We start from the raw sequence: 22,370 nt of genomic DNA, 5'->3' as shown, positions 1-22,370 counted from the left end.
ACACACTAGCAGAGCGATGGAGTCAGACAGCTGTCAGTGAGAACAGTGCATGTCAGAGCGCAGATGAGAGCCATAAAAGAGCACAAATGAGCCTCGTTACTGCCGGGACAGTGATTATAATAATGGCAACAATAAAGCCGACGGTCGTTACGCTGATGATGATGATGACGCTGGGGTGATTAATGCTGGGAGATAAATGAGAATGATGTATCACACTCCTCCCTACAGCGGAGCAGCATGTCGAGTGTGTGTGTAATGAATTATGTACTGCATGTGTCTGCATGCACATACGTGTGATCATAAATCACGCGCCGCATGACTCCACACCAGCACCAGCCTGTCTTTCACATGTATAGAAGAAAAAACAAAAGGTGAAAAACAAGGTGAATGTCAGGAAACTTGTAAGGAACATGTTCAGCTCATATTTCACCTCAAAATCAAAGGAAACAATAAGAAAAATAGAAGGTTCCTCCAATTCTCATTTCTGTAATGCCAATAATATGCCAGGTTTTATTTTGCATTTAAAAATATTGTTTTAATGATATGTGTGTGTTTAGGTCATATTTAACCCTAAAATCAAAAGGAAATATAAGAAATGTATATTTTTAGAACATTATTTTCATGACTTTCAAACAGTTATCATTTTCCCCCATTTCTCATTTCTGTAATGCAGAAGAAAAAAAATAATGTTATTTAAATTACAGCATTTGTAGTGGGGTTTTTTTTTTAGATACTGCTAAGTTGCTGATTTAAACATAAATAAATAAAATAATATACAATTGTACTTTTTATGACATTAACATTAAAAACGACACTATTACAGCAATGGGAATATAATGAGAATCATCACTGAGAACTATAAACAAACATATGCATTACAGTAATGAGATTTTGGAGTGTAAATGGTGTTTATCAGCTTTTTTGTCAGTGCAACGCAATAGTATTAAATAAGGTTTAATGTTGTTATGGGTTTTTGTGATTTTTAAATTTATTTATTTTTTGCACACATTTGTGAGAACCGGTATTATTTGAAATTTACAAGTGACCAGTGTTATTTTAGTACAACTTAGATTATATTTTTATGAATAGATTTAATTAGTTTCCATTTTATTTTCATTTGTCTTTTTTATTAGTTTTTTTATTTATTTATATATATATATATATATATATATATATATATATATATAAAATAAAAAAAAATTTAATAAAAGTTACAAAAACCACAGAGCAAAATGACTAAACTTAAAATGAAATGAAAATGAAAATAAAATGTATATATATTTGTATCGTTGCTGTTGTTGTTGTTTTTTAAGTACATCAAGTTTAAACAAAAATGAGCAATGCTGAAAATGTTATCTAAGTTAAATAAGCTTACGTTTTTATTGTATTTTATTTCAGTTCATGTATTTTTTTTTTTTTTTTTTTTAAGAAACAAGAATTGTTTTTCATGTTTTTATTTAACTATAAAAGCTGCAAGTCACATTTGAGACCATTGAGTTTTTCAGTGAATAATGACTTAAATTTGTGCCTGTTTCTCTCATGAAGCATCATTAGCAATTGCACTTGCAATATTTCTAGCAATAAATCACACAGGATACTTTCATGTTTTCATGAGATTTGTCAAATTACTGGCAGAACTGACTGCATGTATTTGCACGCGTGCCGCAGACAGTGTGTTTGTATGTGTGTGTCTCCGTTACGAGCTGATGCAATAATGTTGGTGCTGTGTGCTGATGTTTTGATGAAGGCCGTGATGCTCTGGGGAGATTTGTTGATGTTGTTTCCATTGTGTGCATGCATATGTGTGTGTGTGTGTGTGTGTTTGAATGAATCTGAACATTTTTTACCTCAATGATGACATTCTGATTACATGCTGCTGTAAGTGAGCACATGGAAATGAGTTTGTGTGTGTGTGTGTCGTTCTGCTCGACTGAGCTAGCGGAGAGAGAAAACATCTGTCACACGCGTCTAAAGTTTCATTTGTGGCGGATCATCAACATAATGATGGAAACAACAAGCCAATGGCCTCCGAGAGTGTGTGTGTGTGATATTTGTCAGTATATCCAGTGTGTTTAGGCTCCTCAGACAGTAACAGGTGGAGATTAATAATCGTATTGTAGATGCATGACCTCAGGTAGGCCACCATAACTCAACGTCTGTTTAGCCGTGTGCTGCTGGAGTGAAAAATGCTAGCTGCGGATAAGTAGCCTGACTTACTATCCTTCATCTTTTTTTTCTTATTCTCTTTTCTTTCGTTGTGAATTTAACCTGGAGGCACTCATGAACGGACGGCTCTTTTGTCTTTGTTTTGCTCGAACAGACAGAAGATGTGACGCAAACAGAAGTTTCCCAGCAGGTGCCGCATTCAGAGTCCACGGAAAAACAGCAGCCCAAACGGTTACACGTATCCAACATCCCCTTCCGCTTCCGTGACCCGGATTTACGGCAAATGTTTGGGGTGAGTTTGAGAACTTCTTACACTATAACACATTTCTGTTTGCATTTCTGCACAATTCAGCCTCTTTCCTGGTTTCATCGCCTGGAGATTCATGTTCTTTAAGGGAATATTTCACAAAAAAAAAATAGCTGTCACTCTCAGGCCATCCAAGATTTATTAATCAGATTTTGAGAAATCTTGCACTACATCACTCGCTCAGCAATGGATCCTCTGCAGTGAATGGGTGCCGTCAGAATGAGAGTCCAAACAGCTGATAAAAACATCACAATAATCCACACCACTCCAGTCCCACAATTAAAATCTCGTGAAGAGAAATGCTGTGTGTTTCTAATAAACAAATCCATTATTAACATGTTTTTAACCTCCATCCTCTATCCTTTAATATTGCTTTCTGGACCACAAAACCAGTCATAAGGGTCACTTTTTTTAATTGAGTTTTTCACATAGATTTATATCTGAAAGCTGAATGAATAAGCTTTCTGTTGATGTATGGATAGGACAGGATATGACTATATTTGGCCGAGAGACAACTATTTGAAAATCTGGAATCTGAGGGTGCAAAAAAAACTAAATATTGAGAAAAATCACCTTTAAAGTTGTCCAAATGAAGTTCTTATCAATGCATATTACTAATCAAAAATGAAGTTTTTATATACTGCATGTAGGGTAGGAAATTTACAAAATATCTTCATGGAACATGATCTTTACTTAATATCCTAATGATTTTTGGCATAAAAGACAAATCTATAAGTAATCCTTGTTAAGTAATCCTAAACAAAAACCTAATCCTAAACACAGTAAGTACATGTAGTTAATTAATATTAACTTTTACGAATTTTACAATTACACTGTAACAAGGTAACCTTGTGGATTATTGTGATGTTTTTATCAGCTATTTGGTCTCTCATTCTGACGGCACCCATTCACTGCAGAGGATCCATTGGAGAGCAAGTGATGCAATGCTACATTTCTCCAAATCTGATCCCATGAAGAAGTCAAATTTGATTTGCAAATGTGATCTATTTGCCAAGTAAAGTTTTAAAATACAAATAAGAGTGAATGTGTACATAATTTAAAAAGGCAAAACAGCTAAATGTTTATTGTTGTGCCACATTCATTATGGACTACATGAATCATGTAAATGAAGTTGAGTTAGTTTGTATCACAGGATATGTCAAATATGAAATATTTAGCTACTTTGCTTAAAAAATAAATAAATAAATACTCAATATTTTGTCTTGTTTTCCACTACAAGTATCTATGCATTCTTAAATTAACTTGCATTTACTTGAGAAGCAAAATTACTTATCACGTCATTTTAATTCTAAAAAAGTACATTTTTACTTATCAAGTATAAATAATTACTCTTATTACTTAAGATATCAAATATTGTTTTCTGGGGAAAAAAAATAAATAAAAGAAGTCAAAATTAAGTTTGAAAATTGAGAACAAGAAATGCCATTGGGGTAAGAAAATAATCTTGTTTTCCCTTTGAAGGGAATTTTTTCCTTCCTCATTTTTCTTTTCTCATTGGCAGATAGTTTTTCTTCTAAGCATCATTGTGAAGACTTAGTATCTTAAGTTGTTTTGCTTCTCAAGTATACATGTTTATTTAAGATTGAGCATATTTGTAATGAAAAACAAGACACAAATACTGAGTAAGAACATCTTTATACCTGAATTATATTTTTATATCTGAATATATTTATTGCATTAACCATTCTTTCTGCAGATGATGTGGCGAACTTACCTTTAGGGTAAATAAGGCGACTTTGTGCTCACTAAATATACTGACACACACACACACACACACATGCCGCTTCCTTCTTATTTGCTAAAATCATCTCAATCATCTTAATGACCCGTCAGCAGCAGGCTGGCCAGAAAAGCTGCTTTAAACATCGCTTATTTGTTTGGGCTGGTGTCGGCCGGTGGCTCTGTCAAAAATATGATGTTAATTACAGCACAGACCACCGCGTAGCCGTATAAATTACATACAACATGGTCTGTGGCCCCTCGCTCGTTTCCCATCATGACCTGTGATAGCTGGATTATTGTTCTCCGAGGCTGCCAGGTTTGTGTATGCCAATTCAGCACGGTAATTAGCTTGCAGTTATTATGCATAGGTGGTCCAGAGATATATGATGCAAACTCAATGTGGTTGCCAAAAACAATATAGACAACTGGGGACATTTGTTTAATCACTACTAACCAAGCTGGCATCCTTTCTTACTCAATATTTTGGTCTTGTTTTCCATTATAAATATCTGAACATTCTTAAATCAAGACACATTTAGAGATTTGGATAAATTTTGCATTGCATCACTTGCTCACCAGTGGATCCTCTGCAGTGAATGGGTGCCGTCAGAATGAGAGACCAAACAGCTGATAAAAACATTACAATAATCCACAATAAGAAGCGAAAAGTTATGTGTTTGAAAGAAACAAAATTATCATTAGGACATTTTTAACTTCAAACCATTCTCGGAAAAATGAGTCCATGATCCATAATATTGCTTTCTCAAATCGCTTCATCTGAATCAGGAGAGAAATCTGCACAGATCAAGAACCGTTTACCAGCCAAAACAGTACGAAGCAGTTCTAAACACATATGTGGTTGGATTTTGATGTCAGAGATCAACCGGGGATGGACTTCATCAGTGGTGGAAATGTTATTATAGATCATGGATTCTATTTTGTTTTGTTTTAAAGTTAAAATGCCTTTTTACAAACACAGATTTTCTCTTCACAAGACATTAACTGTTGGACTGGAGTGGTGTGGATTACCTGTGGATTATTGTGATGTTTTTATCAGCTGTTTAGACTGTCATTCTGACGGCACCCATTCACTGCAGAGCATCCATTGCTGAGCAAGTGATGTAATGCTACATTTCTCCAAATCTGTGTTCATGAAGAAACAAACTCATCTACATCTTGGATGGTCTGAGGGTTACTGCATCTTCAACAAATTTTAATTTGTTTTCCTCCACAAGTTTTTACTTAAAAACTGCTTGAAGTAGAAAAATTGCAATTGTATTTTCTTGAAACCACTGTCCAATAATCATTGGTTTATTTACACCTAAATCTTGTTTTACATTGTATTAGAACCAAATGGATCGCATCCATCTGTACTTGCATGGCTTTGTGTGCTGTTAGCGTGTTGAAAGTTAGCTACTTTTGCATAAGACATCACAGAAGGTAAACAAAGGAAATATGACCATAGTGTAGCCATGTAAGCCCAACACCTTGAGACGTAATCGCTCGCTATAAGCTCCATCTGCCTGCACAGACTCAAGCAAGCCACGCTAATGACTCGATCCCGCGCTAACAAAACTTGGTGGCGTTGATTAGCCTCGTGGCTAATGGAGATTTAGCCTGTGGTGAGCAGGGCCGAAGGTTTGCCAAGAGAAAGCAGTGTGGCTAATTAGCTGCTTGGCTAACGGAGGGTCGAAGCTAAATGAGTGGGGCGTCAGGTTAGCGTGGCAGGCTAAAGCGCTGGAGTCTGGGAGTCGCTAATGAGTGCAGAAGTACAAGGCTCATTATCCGGAGCCGAGTGGTTTATTACTGGGGATGTACGTATGGAAATGTGAGGTAGGAGAGAGCGTTCCTAGAAGTAAAACCTCCGGCTTTGTGTTGGCTTTAGGGCTGTTTCTTCTTCCCTTCTGCCTGTGGGCCTCAAGGGCTGCTGGGAATTTCTCTCACAGGGGTCCTTCATCTCCGGTTTTCACCATGTTAGCATTCCACCTGCGGCTCTCCTCTTTTAAGAGACGGAATTAAAGATCTGCTTAAATCTGACTGCTGTGAGCAGCGAACAAGTCTTCATCGGTATGGAGAGACCACTCGCATTAAAGAAAACTCCACCAATCAGAGCACTTCAAAAGACGCAGAGCTCTGAAACTTCCTTCAATACTGCTTTGGTTTGCAGAATACAACAGGAGCTTTTTTTGGCAGGGTACTTTGTGCATAATTCCCTGCCGGAGAATCCAGCTAATCCAGCTTCTGAAGGAGATTGCTTTCACTCTGACCATTCAGAATTGAATTGACAATGCCTTTTAGATTGCAGTTTAATTTCTGCATATGAATTGAGGTTGCAGACAGGACTGAGGATTGAATTAGTTGGAATTCATTTATATATGTATATATATATATACAGTATATATATATAACTGTAATGTTTAAACTAGAAAAGCAAATTGTATCAAGATAAACTTGTTGAAGGCTTAAAGTTAGCAATTTTTTTACTCTGGCTTTTCAGAATATAATGGAGAATGTCTTTTGCATTGCAATTTAATGTCTGCATATCAATTGAGGTTTCAAACTGAATTGAGAATTGCTTATTGATTGTTTGAGTTGGAGTTCAAAGAAATTTCTATAACTGTAATATTTAAACTATAATTCCAATTTCTGAATATGAATTGAGGTTGCAAACAGGATCCACAAATGTAACATTAATTTTCAACTAGAAAAGCAATATTTCATTTGTTTTAATGTATCAATATTGAAAAAGTCTTTACATTGTAAAGTTTAAAAATGTTGTACTTTCGTCTATGAGAAATGAATTGAGAATGTCTTTGAAATTCAAATTAAATTCCGGAATATGAATTAAGGTTGCAAACAGGGAATTGCTATTCAAATTTTCAAATAAATTGAATTTCAAAGAAGTACTGTAGTTTACCCTGGTCATTCAGGATTGAATTGACAATTGCCATTTAAATTCAAATTAAATTCTTGAATATGAATTTAGGTTGCAAACAAGATGCAGATTGCATTTATTTTCAAATAAATTGAATTTTAAATACTGTAATTTTTAACAAGAAAAGCTAATTTGATTAAAAAAATAACTTGACAAAGCCTCAAAGTTAAACCAAAAAAAAATACTCTGGCCATTCAGAATTCAATTAATTGAGAATGCCTTTTATAATCCAATTCAATTGCTGAATATGAATTCAGGTTGCAAACAGGTTGGAGAATTGCTATTCGAAATGTAAATATATTTTTTTAACTAGAAAAGCTAGTTTTAAAAGATAAACTTGACAAATGCTTGATTTATAGTTGCAATATTTTTGCTTACATTTTAATAATTAAATTTTGTTTAGTTTTAATATGTTTTAATATTTGATTATTTATTTATTCATATGTATTATTAATTAATATTTGTGATATTATTGATTAATAAAGTTGACAAATATTTTAAAAGTTTAATGTTTCATATGCAAACAGGTTTGTTTTATTTAGTGTATTTAGTTTTATTTTACTTTTGTGAAACATAAATGGAAGAACATGTTAGTTCCCAGAATACACTGCACCTGTGTTGAATTTCTTTGAATGTTTTTCTGTTAAAATCACACTTTTTACATAAGCTTTCAGTATACAGTGTTTCCATTGCAAACTGTGATACTGGCATGCTGTTGATCACAACCAATTATATCGTAATGTAATAATTTGGCAGACATTTATGCGTTTGACATGTGCTTTTATCCAAAGCTGCTTCAATTGTATTCATTTGCAGAACAATCCTCTGCAAAACTAAGTGCTTCATTCTCTGCAGCGCTGTGCTAAGATTTTACTGCATGCATGCATGAGAAAACTGCCACCACAGGGGGTAACTGAGCATGCTCGGTAGAGACGACCGCTTCCCCAAGCATACGCAACTTTCCCACCAAACTAATTAATCTCTATCACTGGTCCATTAGGCCTGGTTAAAACAATTAGCATCTGCGGCACGCTAGCCAGGGAAAACCCCACCATACAGCACAGAGCTCACGCTGGGGAGTTAATGTGTTTGTGTGTCTCTGATTGAGCCCTCCGCAGAATGTGCATTCATTTGAATAAATTGATAGATTTCAGCCTACAGTTTCACACAGATGCTGATTGGATGAGCAATAATATTAAGTCATTGTGGCTGTAGCACAAACAAAAAGAGCATGAGTACAGTCATTCTTGAAATGTCATTGCAATCGATTTGTTTTGGTATCAACATTTTCTCAGATGTTTCACCTCAAATTCATTCGGAGAAATAAAACTAGAGACATAAAATGAATGTGAAGAGCAGCTGAGATCATTTGAGAAATATTTGAGTTCATATTGAGACGTCTCTGACGTTTGATTGGAGATTTTAGTTTCTAGGCAAATCTGAGCACAGTGTGAGACATTGTTAAGATCTCTACTGAAACTCTAGAGGAGAAATGTGAGATTACTGGAGTCTGTTTGCCTGGAGAATCATTTGAGAAGTAGAAGACTTCAGCAAAAGTCTCAATTTAATTTCATAGTAATCTAGGAGGAGCAGTTGAGACTTTAAAGAGATCTCATTTGTGACTTTGTGCAAAAATGAGCAATCCCAGGGATATTGTATTGCTAAGGAAACTTGTAGGAGTCTCAGATGATTTTCCTAAAAATCTTTTTGGAGAAATAAAATGTAGATAACAGCCAGATTATTTGATGTTGAGAGAATTTGAGTTTGTAATGAGATTTCTGGCGTTGGATGCAGATACTGATATCTTGGTAAATCTGAGCAAAGTTTGAGACGTTGAGATTTATTCTGAGACTCTAGAGGAAATGCATGTGAGATTACTAGGCTCTTTTTTAGGAGAGACATCTGAGAAGAAGATTTCAGCATTGAATCTCATTGAAATCTAGGAGAAACAGTTGAGACTTTAATGAGCTCTTATTTGTGTAAACTTTACAGTTTTAGGGTTTCTGGATCTTATACTGAGAGATCACTGTTCATAGGACAGTTGTATTGCTCATGGGACATATGAGTCCACTGTTGTGTCTCAGTATCATCTCAGATGTTTCTCCTAAAATCTGTTTGGAAAAATGAAAATGCATCAGTCATATTATTTGAGACATTTTTAAGTTCACATGAAGATATCGGACTTTTGATTGCAGACTTTGGTGTCTTGGCAAATCTGAGCACAATTTTAGACATTGTTGAGATTTCTTCCGAAAGGAGACACAGGAGATTACTAGAGTCTTTTTCTCAGGAGAAACATATGTGAAGCTGAGGACTTCAGCCTCTTCAAGCCTCCATCTAACTGAAATCTAGGGGAAGCAGTTGAGGTTTTAATGAGATCTTATGTGTGATTTTTCGTTCCAGTTTGAGCGTTTCTGGATTTTATGTCGAAAGATCACCAGAAAGTGTTATTGCTCAGGAGACCGCTTAAATGAGATCACTCTTATATCTTAGTATCAACTCAGATGATACTTCTGAAATACAGATAGCATCCAGATTTTTTGATGTTGACAGAATTTGAGTTCATATGGAGATCTCTGACTTTGATTGCACACTTGACAAATCTGATCAGTTTCAGACATTATTGAGATCTCGTTCTATATATAGCTCTATAGAGGAGATTACTGGTGACTTTTTTTTCTCAGAAGAAACATCCGAGAAGCAGGAATCTTATCCAAAAGTCTGCTTTGACTCTTCGTTTCATCTAACCGCTGTCATGCTGCCGCGATGCAGCATGCTTGACAGGGTAATTAATTTTAATGAAATAATACGACCATCGCAGGCATCAATTAAAAGCCACCCTCTCTCTGCGCTCATTAAAGGGGTTTGCGCTCGTCCCTCATCCCTCCGCTTTCTAATGATCCAAACAGCACGGAAGCTAAATCCAAGATTGGTGAACGCTTCCCCCCTTGGGAGCGATGCCACACAACAAAATAAGAGAGAGAGGAAGATAGAGGGAAATGGAGCTTGTCATCAGTGAAAGACAGAAAAAAAAACTGATTGTATATGCACATGGTTCAGTTTATCTTTATACTAATGAAAATAAAACGTGTACATAATTAAATTGCCTGTTTTAACCATTTTTTTCCTCTCTCAGGGACACTCTCAGGCCTCTAATGAGAGCTCACGCCAGAGCCCTCACACCAGAGACTGCAGATACCTTAAATAATTCACATCGCAGACTTCTAATGAAAAACCTCACACAAGAAACCTCACACTGGAGGGCTCACTGCAAAAACACCTGGTAGACCTCATTCCAGAGACTCCATATACCGATACCTCACACCAGAGACCTCATTGCAAAACCATCACGTTAGACACCTCACACTGCTAACTTTAACTGGAAAAAAACTCACTTGAGAGACCTCACGCCAGAGGCCTCACTCCGAAAACATCTTATTATAAACCTCACACCACAGAGTTCACATTACAAACCTCACGCCAGAGACCTCGGAGTCTGCAGACACTTAATAATGCTGTGCAATGTAATTATAGCAACAGAATAGCAAAAGTTTTTCACAATCTAAACTCAGGAAAAGTTGTTTTATGAAGCCTGCAGTGGGAAGCATGTCCTGTGTGTTATGTAATTTCCAGTTTGCCGGGTGCGGAATGCTATTATTTCATCCCAGGTTTCGAGCCCCACTTTCTCATGGACACAGGGGCTCCTAATCGATTTATCTCTCTCTTATTCCCGTCTTCATCTTGCTTTTCTCTCCCTCGCTCTCTGTTTCTCTCACTCTCCTTTTCTGCAGCAATTTGGGAAGATCTTAGACGTGGAGATTATCTTTAATGAAAGAGGATCAAAGGTATGAATGACGCTTGCTTTCTTCTCCTCTCTGTTTGTGTAGCCACGGTCTTTCTTGTTCTCTTCTGAACTCTTTATTGGCTTAGAGACGCCAGTTTGATCGTCCTAAACTCAGATTAAAGACTATAAAGTCAAAGAACAAAACAGACATGGCAGTGCACATAATCAGAGCGCTAGTCATGGATAGAGGTCAGCCGAGGACTTCACTCGTCCACTGTTTGTTCAGACGAAAGACAGAATAAAGTACAAACTCCTGATGTTCACTTCAGTGCTGTATGTGTAAAAATTATATTTGTCAAAGTTAGCTTTTTTCCCTCCAAAACCTGTATATTCTAACATTTTTGATATTTTGAAGCACTGCTTTTTGTAACATTAAACATTGAAATGCCCTAAATGTTTAGCTAGAACCTAATTTACCACGCAATTATGTGGAAAAGGTCACGGTTGACACGGTTGACACGGTTGACGGCGGAAGTACCGAGTCAGTAGGCTTTTTAATATTAAAACACCCAGGATACGCACACGAAATGGGCATTTTAAACGATAAACTGACACAAAGACATTTGAATATGTGTATATGGTCCTCCTTCCGCACATTTGTAAACACTGACTCGGTACTTCCGCCTAAGTCAACCGTGACCTTTTCAACGTAATTGCGTATTACGTGACGTCATGAACACGTATCACAGAACAGAGCAAGGCGAGCATTTGTGCTTATAAAACTTAAACTTTTTTATTTATTTTTGAAATGACCGATTGTTTCGCTAGATAAGACCCTTATTCATCGTCTGGTATCATTTAAAGCCCTTTGAAGCTGCACTGAAACTGTCATTTGGACCTTGAACCGTTTGGGTCCCATTGAAGTCCATTATATGGAGAAATGTTTTCATCAAAAACTTTAATTTCTTTTCGACTGAAGAAAGAAAGACATGGACATCTTGGATGACATGGGGGTGAGTAAATTATCAGCAAAAGTTTTTTTAAAAGTGAACTAATCCTTTAAAGCAAGAAGTTGAGAACTCAAAAATCTGCTGTAGCTGGTTGCCTTACAATTTTAAGTTGGGTCAACTTTTTTTTTTTACAGTGTACTGACTGAAGCTTTAACCTTGTTTTACAAAAAAGTCGGCATGCATTTTTCATAAACACTCACAGTACAGTTGGAGTCTCTAACAGAAATGCTTTAATATTAACTAATGTTTGCCCTATGAGTAACCTCTCTGACCCCAGACAGAGCATGATTGAGAGGTGCGTGCTGAAGTTTCTGTCAGCAGTCAGTGTCCTCCGTCCCCCACGGATAGATAAGATGAAGATGACAACCATTTACTGCTGCGTGCACTACAAAGCCCATTACCCATGATGCCTTACTGTCCCCACCTCCAGTGTTGCTGTATAATGAACCCACTGGCCCATTAATAAACAGTCTATTCTCTAAGAAGCAGCAATTTGTATTCAATATATTTGTCCCTTTTGAAAAATGGGCTGTGTTTTGGCCCTCTGTGTAAGCTCATTATTGCGTGATAAACCAGAGCAGATGCAGGCGTGTGAGATGTCCACGAGACTCATGCGGCCCTCGGTCTATTCCTTTATCTCTGTGACTGATATAAACCCGCCCCTTGAGCTGCTAGTAGCTCATCCAGCATTAGCCAAACAGCATCCGTCCATCATCTGTAGCCCCGCCCCCTCTCCACTCCTATTGGACAGTGTGTCATCACAGGCCATCTTTCACGCTACACTATTGAACCTCTCTTTAAACTCCTGGGTATGATGTGATATTGAATCAAATGAGAAATTATAAATAAACTATATGGCAGATATGTCATACTTAAAGGGTTAGTTCACCCAAAAATTAAAATTAGCCTGTGTTTTACTCACCCTTGAGGCATCCTAGGTGTATATGACTTTCTACTTTCAGACGAATCATATCAGAATTATATTTAAAATTATCCTAAAAAACAGAAAATATTTAGTAATAAATATTAGTAATAGACAGTATTATAAATGTCACATTAGAATATATGATATGAAATATGGATAAGTTATTTTAATTATACATTACATTAATATTAATGTAATAAGTTTTATATTTGTATATAAATATATAAAGTATGTATTATATATACATACACTTATAATGTAGTTTTAAGTACTAAATAAATTATGTATTCAGTAAAAATACATAATTTATATATAATGAATGTTTCTTCTATTTTTTTAACACAGTTGTTTACCAATAAGAAAATGGTATATACTAAATTAATTTTAAAGAAATAATTTACATATAAATAACATACTGTGTACTTGATGGACTTCTGTTTAAAATTGTGCTTAAGAAGTGAAATGTGTGCATTAATTTATATATTTTTTATTTATTAATTTTTAATCACTATATATATATATATATTAGTGCTGTCAAACGATTAATCGCATCCAAAATAAAAGTTTTTGTTTACATACAGTATGTATGTGTACTGTGTATATTTTTATGTATATATAAATACACACACATACAGTGTATATTTTGAAAATATTTACATGTATATACATTTATGTATTTATATTCTTATATTTTATATTATATATAAATATATTGTGACGAGTCGGCTGCCTCCCCCCTGTCCATCATCACCACCCCGTCCTGTATTCGCCGCCCTTCACCAGGCTCCCGACAGGAGTGGGTGTGTGAGAGAGGAGGGGCGCTGAAACAGCCAGGGCTGGCGGCGTGTGATGAGGCGCACCTGACGTGAATAGAGCCTCATCACCGCCGCCGTTAAATGCCGAACGCGCCTCTCCTCGGGAGACCGGTCTCTCCCCCGTGCATGCACGCTGGTGTCCTCGTGGGTCCAGGAAGGGAGCGTCGAGGAGGACTGCCGCACCCGTTAGGCGGCTGACGGGCCAGGATGCCGGGCCGCCGAATCCCCCAGAAGCGCCGGGATGCCCGAAGATGGACGAAGCCGCGCAAGAGACGCCGCCGCCACTCGCTCCCGGCCCCGAGAGGGGAGCGCGTGCGGCCACCGGACTCCGCCCCTTCCCTGGACCCTTCCCTCCTGAACACTGCCCTCCTGCACAGCCCCGCAGCACGACGAGGACACCAGATCCCTGTTTATTTTGGACACTTTTCCCCCTTTGGACACTTTATTTTAATATATTGTTTAATAAAAACCTCTCCGAGGCTTGACGCCACGCCCACTGTGTCTGTCGTTGGCTCCTCCCGCCACAATATTTAATATAAACATAACATATTTTTCTTAAATATATACAGTACATGCATGTGTTTGTATTTATATATACATAATAAATATGCACAGTATACACCCATATATTATGTAAACAAAAACGTTTATTTTGGATGCGATTAATCATGATTAATCGTTTGACGGCACTAATATATATACATATAATTATTAGTATTATTTACTGTATTACATTTTTTACTCTTTCTATAATAACCTTGCTAGGTTATTTATAAATTAAACCTAAATTGAACATATATAGTAATATTTTCACACATGACATACTGAAAGAGGTTTATAGGGGTTGTATGCTATTTCTGTTATAATATGGTTTGAATGAAGCTCTTCACACATAGACTGTGCATCTGTGTGTTTCCGTGCTGGTGTTTTACTGTAGCGTGTCTCTGTAATCCTCCTGATCATGTTCCTCCTGTCGTGAGCTCCTGACTCTCTCCAAACCTGTTTCTCTCTCTCCTCCTGCTTCACTCCATGCGTCCGCAGGGCTTTGGCTTTGTAACTTTTGAAATGAGCACAGACGCAGATCGAGCGCGGGAGAAACTAAACGGTACAATCGTAGAAGGACGTAAAATCGAGGTGCTTTGCTTTTCCCCTTCTCTCCGTCCTCCTTTCCTGCTTGCTGACCTCATTTCCTGTCCTCATCCTGAGATTCCAGAGCATCTGCACGATATCTCTCCAGATGTGTGTGTGTGTTTGTGACGTCTGAAAGCAATATTCTGGGTTAAATATGACTTATGCTCTAACAACAACAAAAAGAGTCCAGGTCATATTTCACCCCAAAAACAAAAAGAAAGACAAAAAGAAACTATATTTTGCATACAGAAAGTTTGTACTGTTTTAGGACCTTTAACATTTGTTGCGTTGTAACAATAATTAAAATTATTATTAAGAACATTTCCTCTGAAATTCCTGTTACTGTACAATGAAAAAAAAATATTTAATTTAATTTAATTTGGGGGGAAAGCGCAGAATTCAATTTAATTTAAGTGTAATTGTATAGTATATTACATTACATTTGTTTAGTTTAGAGAAAAAAAATACAAAATATTTGACAGATACTGTCAATAGATATTTAAGTTGAAAATTTCCCAGAATATTTCTTGAATTTTTATTGATCTCTGAGAGGAATTTAATCTGTTGGATGTGAAACCAATATTTAAAATGCTGAAAAAAAAATAAAAGTGCATTATGTTCATCACCCTCCACCATTTTTCATTGGGTAATGTACAACTGGTCTAAACCAAACTGTATTTCAGATCATACATCATGCTCAAAGTGTTGTTTACTGCTGTTATTAATGGGTTTTTTATCCATTGCTTGTGTATGTCATCAATTCCAAGCATCTATTATTATAACACCAAAAACTGAAGCAAAATATCCGAATATAATAACACATTCTGTAAAGTGTGGTGTGCATGGCTCAGAACAGCCAGAAGAGATGCATTGTCGGTGATTACAGGAAGAGCAGAGGGACATTACTCACATGCATGAGTGTTTGCATGAGCGCAGTATTCATATGCATGTGTTTCTGATGAATGTTCCTGCAGCTTGCTCACATCCCCCTCTCTCTCAGGTGAACAACGCCACGGCAAGAGTGATGACGAATAAGAAAGTAGTAAACCCGTACACAAACAGTAAGAGCTCCTCTCAGCATACAGCTGTTTAAAACATCTGATACCAGGATCTGTTAAAGCACATCTCTGTCACGTTTCTGCAGACTGGAAACTCAATCCAGTGGTGGGAGCTGTTTACGGCCCGGAGCTCTACGCAGGTGAGGAACATCGCTTTATTCTGTCATATCACACTGTGTCTACACTGCACGCGAGCGGAAAAATACAATAGAACCCATTATGATCAGTGATGCTGTCTACTCTGACAGTTAACTGATGCCTCGTTCTGTTTATTGGCATACTGAAACGAAGTACAAATTATTTTCAACAGTTGCTTTGTCGCGTCCAGTGTAGACTTTAGCTGTTGTGTGACACGACAACTGTGGCATCCGGTGTAGACACGGTGTTACACACCTATTTGCACAGTAATCATTTAAAGTGATCCCTTTGATCGTTTGGTTTCAAAAGACACATAAAAAAACAGTTTGTTCATGCTAAGCTCACTACTGCACTCTATTGTGGTTGCCAAGGTGTTACTATGCAGTTGCTATAGTGTTTTGATTGCTTGCTAGGATGTTGTTAGGGTGTTGCTAGGGTGATGAATGAATGGATGGATTGACAGATAGGTAGACTGTTGTTAAAGTGTTTTGACTGGTTGTTAGGGTGTAGCTGGGGTGTTCTGACTGGTTAATAGGGTGTTGCTAGGGTGCTCTGACTGGTTGCTAGAAGGATAGATGGATGGATGATAGATAGGTTGATAAATGGTTGGGATGGCTTTGCTATTCAGTTCTTAAAGTGTTCTGACTGGTTTCTAGGCTGTTGCTAGGATGTTATGACTGGTTGCTAGGATGATAGATGCATGGATGGATGATAGATAGATAAATAAATGGTTGTCAAGGCACTGCTATTCAGTTGCTAAAGTGTTCTGACTGGTTGCTAGGGTGTTCCTAGGGTGATAGATTGAGGGATCATTCAGATGTTGCAGGTTGAGACACTCACTCACTAGTGCAGATGTGTGATCAGTAGTGATGTTTGTCATGTATCTGCTGTTATTGGGTTCACTGCAGATGTATTAGTGGCTCTGTCCCATACGGGCCGATGCGGGGTTAAATGTCTTGCTCAGAGGCGCAGTGCTGATGTCAGTGATTTCCCACTTTATGGAGGTGAAGCGGAGAGCGCTGCGTTTGCACTCCTCAGCCGCCAATCCAGCAGCACCAATAAAACGACTCATGCTAGCGTGATATTAGCCAAACTAGATGCCACGCTGGTTTCCATTCCTAATAAAGGCACAGGCTGTTGAATGCTGCTGTAATTTATGGCAGTCAGATGGTGGTGGTATCATTAGCACTGCTAGTTAGCTCTGGGCTCCATTTGATTAGCAGTCACGGATCACATTTCTTTTAAAACTCTTCGTGGCACAAATGAAGAATTCAGCGCAGAGTAATTGGCTTTAGTTTTGAGCTCACTCTGATATGCCCTTGAGTCTCGATGACTGTAAAAGTCTTTCATAAGGAAAATGAAATGACAGTAGAGCTCTGCAGAGCCATACGCTAACGCACACTAACACACACACAGCTAATTCACCGGAACGGATGGATGGATGGATGGATGGATAGATAGAAAGATAGATAGATAGACAGACAGATAGATAGACAGACAGACAGACAGACAGACAACTTTATTTACACTTGTATGTATATATGTATTTCTATTTTTTTTAATAATAGTAATATATTTTAATACTTTTGAATAAATTTGCATGAAATGAACACTTTGAACTGATTCACAGTAATAAATCCAGCTTATTTACTTATCTACAAAATTATTATTTTGCCACTAAAGTTGTATTCACGAGTTGTGAAACTAATAAAGTACAAATAAGTAGTTCATTATATTTGCAATCATGCTTTCATGATTTCATAATTATATTGTAAATATAATGTTATATACAAATAGATATATTTGTAAATATATGAAACGTCAGGTTACTTAGAGGAATACTATGGTTATATTATATACCATTTTTTAAAGTCGTTTTCAGTCTTTTTTTAATGTAGAAAGTATAAAGTGAGTGAACTAGAGAGGTGTGTGTGTGTGTGTGTGTGTGTGTGTGTGTGTGTGTGGAGAGAATCGTCCACTCACACTTATCAGATTGTGGGTCTCTGTACTACGGATGGACTTTGCGAGTGTCTCAGATTAGCTTTCAGTCGTCTAACAGAATGAGTGCACTGGAGTGAGTGATGCTGCCAGCAGTCATGGTGTAATCGAGCAGCGACACACACTCACACGTGGGGGGTTCTCTCTCTGTTTACTCTGGGCTGTTAAACCAAGCCGTTGCGTTCTGATGAGACGAGCAGCTACGGTTTCATCTGGAGGAAGTTCAAGGTCCGTCTTAGATCTCTGCCGTTATGCTCGACCCTTTAAATACCGCGGCTCCTCTCAGGGGTGTGTGTTTCCTCGTGTGCTGCTGAGAGACGCTTTATCAGGGCTAAACGTCAGCATATGTTCAGCAGTTGGCTGTCAGCCTGCAGCCTCTAACATGCTCAGGAAAGAGTTTCAATCACCCAGAAGAAAATAATGTCATCATTTACACTTGCTCATCCATCCATTCACGCTCATGTCCTTACAAACAATTAATAATGTATTTATTTGTTTGTTTATTGTTGTTTAATAAAACTATTTGGGTAACCCTTTATCCACACTTATATGTGGATTTCACTGCACTCAGAAGTTTGTGTGCTTAAAAGTGATATCTGCAAGAAAATGGTGCTACAGATTTTCAAAACAACAACAATTGTATTTAAAAATATAATAGTCAAGTCACCTTTATTTATATAGCGCTTTGAACAATACAGACTGTGTCAAAGCAACTTTCTAATATCAAAACAGGAAAATTCATATTTCTTCATTAAATAACTTATAAATTAATTGGAAAACTTTCTGTGAGACATATCTTCACAAACGGCATGAGTGAATCACCGCACCTGCTCTCTCTTCTCTGTCAAAATGCGCAAATGGCTTCAAATCAAATCGCATCTGCACTATAAGCGAGCTGCACAGTCGACACAAGAAATATCACTTGCACAATCGAGGCAGTGTTGCATCGTCACTAAAGTTTATAAATTGCATTTCTTTTTAATTATTGCCAGTGTTTAAACCATTCAGCGCTCACGTGCTCTCCTGGAGACCGTGCAGTTGTGTGCTCTCGCAGTGCACATACATAATGCCAGATTCACATTACTCCGTTTGCAGTGCGTATGTGGTGTGTACTTTTTCCGTGCTCATGTTAACGGTTTAAAGCGTTCACACTGCTCACGGTTGTGGTCCGGCAGTGTGTTCCAGGAGCGGTGCGTTTGCAGCAGTGCAGAAATCGTTTCTGCACCGAGTCTATTTTTGATATTAATTAAAGTGACATGACATTGTTTGTGGTAAATATGAACATGGATTGACACAAAAATGTAATAATTACACCATAAATGCTTATAATCAAATTCTGCTGTGTTTCACAGTCAGCACATAGGCTATGGCTCTTTGGCTAGGTTTAAAGGAAAAGAGCACTTTTAGATAAACAAGGCAATAATAGATGGCACTCGTGGAAGTAGGAAAACAAAGTTCTTTATGAAGCACAGGATTGCTTGTAATAAAGATTTAAATGCTAAAGAAAGGCAGTAGAGCTGACTTTCTGTCAATGGTAAGTTTTAATTTAGAATTTTTGTGATAATGTAAATGTTTTGCCAATTGCTTGAGCAACTTAATATATCTAGAAGTAAATACAAAAGTAAAAAGCATTGAATAATGTGTTTCTTATACAGTATTTATTGTGTTTAACACGTCTATGAAAGATTGTGTAACTGGACTGTGTAAAAAAGAATCACAACACTGAAAAGGCATTTTGAAGGTGCCATAGAATGCATTGATACAGTATTTTAAATTGTTCTCTGATATCTACATATCATGTACAGCATGTGGCTTAGGTAAGGGCAAAAAATCTCCAGAAACGATTTTACATGTCCATTTACAACCCTAGGATTTCTCCCTAGAATGAAACAGGCTGTTATTGGCTTATTTGGCAGGGTCTTGAATAATAATGAGCTCTGCTCTGATTGGCTGTTTCACAGGTCGGCTCATTTCCGTAACTCACAGCAAGAAGGAAACACAGGGAGGAAAATATATATTTAAATAATTTCTCTCGCAGTTATATCGTCGGGTAATTATACTGTATATAAAATGCGGGCATTAGGGAGCCGTTATTAATATGCAAGGCATTGAAACTGCTTTTGAACGATCGGTTGATCGCGTTATAGTTTCACTTTCAAGATACGCGATCACACAAACTATGTTTATATTATGGAGCGGCAGTACTTACCACATATTTCAGATCAAGATCAGATGCTTGTCAGTGGTGCCATTCGCCATCATCCTCATCTCTCCTTACTCTGTTTATGTGGTAAGGGAAATCTTATGTACTGCAGTGTAACAGGCTACAGCTAACAACGAGCTAACCATGTCCCTTTAGTGGCTCGTGTTATTTTATTAGAACGCGTTATTTGCTTTCCATGCCTTTCTGAATACAGACACCAACCCATCCCTGCACTTCACATCCCCTGCACAGCCTGGAACATAACATTGATTTCCATCGTCTGCCATTTTCACTGTTGTCCGCACTTTATTTACAATACCTGCAGAACTTCTGATGGTTCGGCTGGCGGCTGGCCTAGAATACATGGGCGAGTATATGCAAATGTTGGGGGCGTAACTATTAGTGATCCCGACTGTTGCGTCACAGTCGGTGTTATGTTCTGATTTGCCTGTTTTTCAGTGGTCTTTTTTTATTCACGAGATTTACATAAGAAGGAGGAAACTATGGTGTTTGAGGCTCACGGTATGTCATTTCCATGTACAGAACTGTTATTTTTTAAATATGCCAGGGTAAAGACAGTTTTTCATTCTATGGCAGCTTTAAGTAGCAATGTTTTGATATGAAATCAAAATAATGGATAAATGTTGTCTGTAGTAAACAGCCACGGAGCAGTTGCAAACTCCTGCGTGAAAGCTGCTTCTGCACCGCTTACGTACCGCACATGGACTGCATACGCACTGCAAACAGAGTATGTGTGAACCTGGTGTAGGCCACCTCACATGAAATCAGGCTTTGCACGATTGTCAAAACAAAAATGCAGTGCATGATCAAACATTTAGGTGAGACAAATATATATTTTTTTTAAAATGTCTAAACAATGTCCCCCTCCACCCCTCAAATAAAATAAAAAATCCCCCTCACAAGTCACCTAAGAGGGGAAGTCATTTTCAAAAATTAAATTCAGGCCCTGAATAAATGTCTAAAATCTTGATCGGCTCATCACTATAAAAATTCTACATAATAAAAAGAAGGCTTTAACCAGATCGGTATCAGCAGATACTGCTTTTTGTGATCAGCCTCAAAAATCCTGATCGGAGCACCCCTAGTAGTTAGGTATATAATGATATAAATAAAGCATACTATTTTTTATTATATATAGGGCAATTATTATAAATATAGTACTAAAAATTATAAATGTTATCTATGATATTTAAAAATAAACAATATAAAAACATTATATTGGTTGTGTAATGACTTAATTCACCTTTATGTACTGAATGTTAGTAATAATTATACTGTTATTATATTTTTAATATATTATATTTGTATATAAACAAAAAATAAAAGGATAAAAAGAACCATCAAAGCATAACAATCTAATTTAATATCCTTTTATCTTTAGAAACATATATATATAATACTAAAATATTATTTTTTAAGATAATCCTATGATGCTTTTATGGTGCCTTATGCATTATTTTGTAGTTTGACAGTCTCTGGTCATATTTGTGCTTGTTACAGTAAAGTGCAGTGTCTGCAGTCTTCACTTCACTTCACTTCACTGCAGTGTGTGTGTGTGTGTGTGTGTGCATTGTGATGTCACATGCAGGTGTTTTATTGAGAGGTGTGTGTATTTTGCAGTATAGTAAGGTGTATGTGTGCTGATGGAAGTCTTCGTGGCGCCAGATTCCTGGTGGTTCTTTGTTGTTTGCAACCCAAACCTTCCCATGAGCCTCTAGAGATGAGTGTGAGGTAATGAGCTCAGAGGGTATAGCTCTGGATCAGTCTCTCCGCTGCTACCGTGCTCTGTGTGTTTGGCTCTGCTGGTGGAAACATAGATTCTGAAGATCTTTTCAGATAACTTTAACTGAATGAAGAACAGCAGCTCTCATAGTGATAAAGGGGGTTTATTATATCAGGATTTCCTTCAAAGGAAGAATTCCTTTCAGTTCTGTCAGGATTTCTTTATTTGTTTGTTTATTTTGGATCCTTTGGACACTTAAAGGTAGGGTAGATGATTTCGGAAAGGCTAGCAATAGCAAGCCGGCTTTGAAAGCATAAGATCCCACCCTCCCTTCAAATCACTCTCCAAAGCCACACTTCAAAACACTGAAAAAACATTAAAGTACAAAGTGTATAATGTTACAGTAAAAATGC

General features: G+C 37.2%; 1 protein-coding gene across 1 annotated transcript in view; it reads left to right on the top strand.

Moving 5' to 3' along the window:
• LOC306868623 (RNA binding protein fox-1 homolog 3-like) overlaps positions 1 to 22,370 on the top strand; it is a gene marked incomplete at its 3' end in the record, with an annotated part of 234,628 nt that overhangs the window by 170,369 nt on the left and 41,889 nt on the right. Inside the window, exons 5-9 of the mRNA XM_079414881.1 lie at positions 2,321 to 2,458; positions 10,943 to 10,996; positions 14,727 to 14,819; positions 15,817 to 15,877; positions 15,961 to 16,014. Coding sequence (XP_079271007.1) covers positions 2,321 to 2,458; positions 10,943 to 10,996; positions 14,727 to 14,819; positions 15,817 to 15,877; positions 15,961 to 16,014 — 400 coding nt within the window. The remainder of the gene's footprint in view (positions 1 to 2,320; positions 2,459 to 10,942; positions 10,997 to 14,726; positions 14,820 to 15,816; positions 15,878 to 15,960; positions 16,015 to 22,370) is intronic.

This window comes from Barbus barbus, assembly GCF_936440315.1.
Source record: "Barbus barbus genome assembly, chromosome: 4".
NCBI classification, from domain to species: Eukaryota; Metazoa; Chordata; class Actinopteri; order Cypriniformes; family Cyprinidae; genus Barbus; species Barbus barbus.
Note: the sequence above shows the minus strand (reverse complement) of the source record. Positions and strands in the feature narration are given on the sequence as shown.